A 2,215-nucleotide genomic window follows, 5' to 3' on the forward strand; every position below is an offset into this window, starting at 1 on the left:
CGTCGCAAATTTCGTCGCAAATGGCTATTATTTTTGTAGTGCATCGACCACCAGAGTAAATTAGAAAACTGGTCGCATTATTGGAACCAATAGCAGATATTTGCAAGTTGCCTTCGTTGACAAACTGCTCCATCAATGGGCCCACGGGTCCATACAATGGCGGAGCCTGCCCGGGTGATTTACTCAGGCTGATCCGAACTCTTTGGCTACGTCGACAGTATGCCCCCGGACTATCTCTTAAATTGTTTTCCTCCCATCCTTAAATTTATGGGTCCATAGATAATTGTACTTCGTACTACGTTTATGCTTTTCCATCAAATAGAGCATAAGCATACTTCAATCGAGGATTGACCCGTGATGCTATGGAGATCCACTAAGTGTCTTTACCGTCCCACCGTATCGGAGGCACTCTATTTATATCTATTTTTTATGTACAAGGTATCACTCTATTTATATCTATGTTTTATTTACAAAGTATCTGGATCTTACGGGCCAACTAATTCCAACTGACCTTAATTCCCACGACCATCTGTGATATAATTCTTGATGTAAGCAACTCTTGATGTGGCACTCTAACGTTACTAATTGTTCAAACATCATATGTATGGAAGGAAATATTTTAAGATTTTGCAAATGATAATTTCTCCTATTTCCTTTTCCCCTTATCATTTCATTTCCTTGGAAGGAAATATCGTTGACAAATAAGTGTTTCCTTGTCTATCTATTCTGAGCCTTCAATTTTATGAAAAAATAAATTAATTTAAAAAACTGAAAACTAAAAATTACAGCTAGTTATTGACAATTTGTATATATATTAGAAAATGAATCCTATATCATTCTTATTTTGCTAAAAAATTTATCTTTATTCTCCTTTTTAAATTCTAAATGGTAGAGTAGATTGAAAATTTATTATATTTTTTTCAATTACATTATTTTATATTATGATGATGATTTGCATATTAATTAAGTTGGTCTCATGTGCTTTATTATTATTCTTAATAAAATCTAAAAGAGATGGAACATGGTCATAAGACAACAATGCTTGTGGAACACAAAATATAAAAGGTTTCAATCTTACAACATCAAAATGAAATTGAAATTGATAAAATAATAATCATATGTGATTAACACATAGCAAGCAAATCAAACAAATGGAAGAACATCATGAGAAGTAATTAGATATATAATATTAATGTAGCACGCCTTATTCTTCGGTTCCTAAAGCATATTGCATAAGTATCTGACCGCAATTGGAAAGTGGCACGTCTTTAAGGAATCCAAGAGAATTGGCATGTCGAACATTGGAAGCAATTCCGACATTGTGGGTTATTACTACGGGAGCACGATTTCTCTCGTCATTAATCTCGGAACAATCATTTTGAGAGCTCTTAGCAAGTTGGATCCAGCAAGATTCTTCTTGGTGATCATGCTCCACACTAAGTCTGTAGGTTCCAGAGCCGTCTGTTGTTGCCTCACTTGTAAAAGTGGTTGCACCAGTAGTGAAATTTGTGCACACTAACTTCACCTTGGCACCTATACAAGAAGTATAAATATTTCTTAATATTAATAATTAAGAAACATTGTTAAACATTACATTACATAAACAATGTTTTATTCAAATCCATTTCTACCTTCCATGTATGTAGTTGCAGTGGTTTCGAAACCGGCACGGCAAGTGTCGCAATAAACACGTCCTTCTATCACAATGTCGTGAGAAGCAACAACAATGTCGATGGAACTAAGGAAGGCGAAGAGGAGGGAAATGAAAAGAATTGCATGGAAGCGATTTGCCATGTTGAATAATTAAAATGGTTTAGAACACAACACGATTGATCGATGGAAGCATAAAGCTCTCCTCTTCCTTATATATTAGTGTGCTTTCTTTCTTTAGACATGAGCATACAAGAATAGATGTGGTCGAGCATTCTTTTCTCTCAAATTATGAATAAGTCTTGACGATCTATATATGCCATAGATATAGTTAGAATTTTAATTTATATATGGTAATTGAGATTTTAGCTATCTTACAATAATTTTTCATCTTTTTTTCACTAGAATGAATATTTAGTTTTATCGATGAAAGTTGATATTAACTTTTACTCCTTTCAATTTAAAGCTCATCATTTTGTCCTTATTTGGGATATATTGTAATAATTGTGAAAAAAACAATTTGAATCTTTTAATATTTTAAACTAAAATTTAACAATTTATCACA

At 33.1% G+C, this 2,215-nt stretch overlaps 1 protein-coding gene across 1 annotated transcript; it reads right to left on the minus strand.

The window, feature by feature from the left end:
• Positions 1-1,204: 1,204 nt before the first annotated feature.
• Positions 1,205-1,794, minus strand: LOC141845420 (major pollen allergen Lol p 11-like). Its single transcript, XM_074733478.1, has 2 exons — positions 1,632-1,794; positions 1,205-1,533 (listed from the first exon to the last, which is right to left on the minus strand). The coding sequence occupies exons 1-2, from the start codon at positions 1,792-1,794 to the stop codon at positions 1,205-1,207; spliced, it is 492 nt and encodes a 163-aa protein (XP_074589579.1).
• Positions 1,795-2,215: the final 421 nt, after the last annotated feature.

Source organism: Curcuma longa, chromosome 14 (genome assembly GCF_044706935.1).
Source record: "Curcuma longa cultivar G26 ecotype Majalengka, Jawa Barat chromosome 14, ITB_CL_G26_1.1, whole genome shotgun sequence".
NCBI classification, from domain to species: domain Eukaryota; kingdom Viridiplantae; phylum Streptophyta; class Magnoliopsida; order Zingiberales; family Zingiberaceae; genus Curcuma; species Curcuma longa.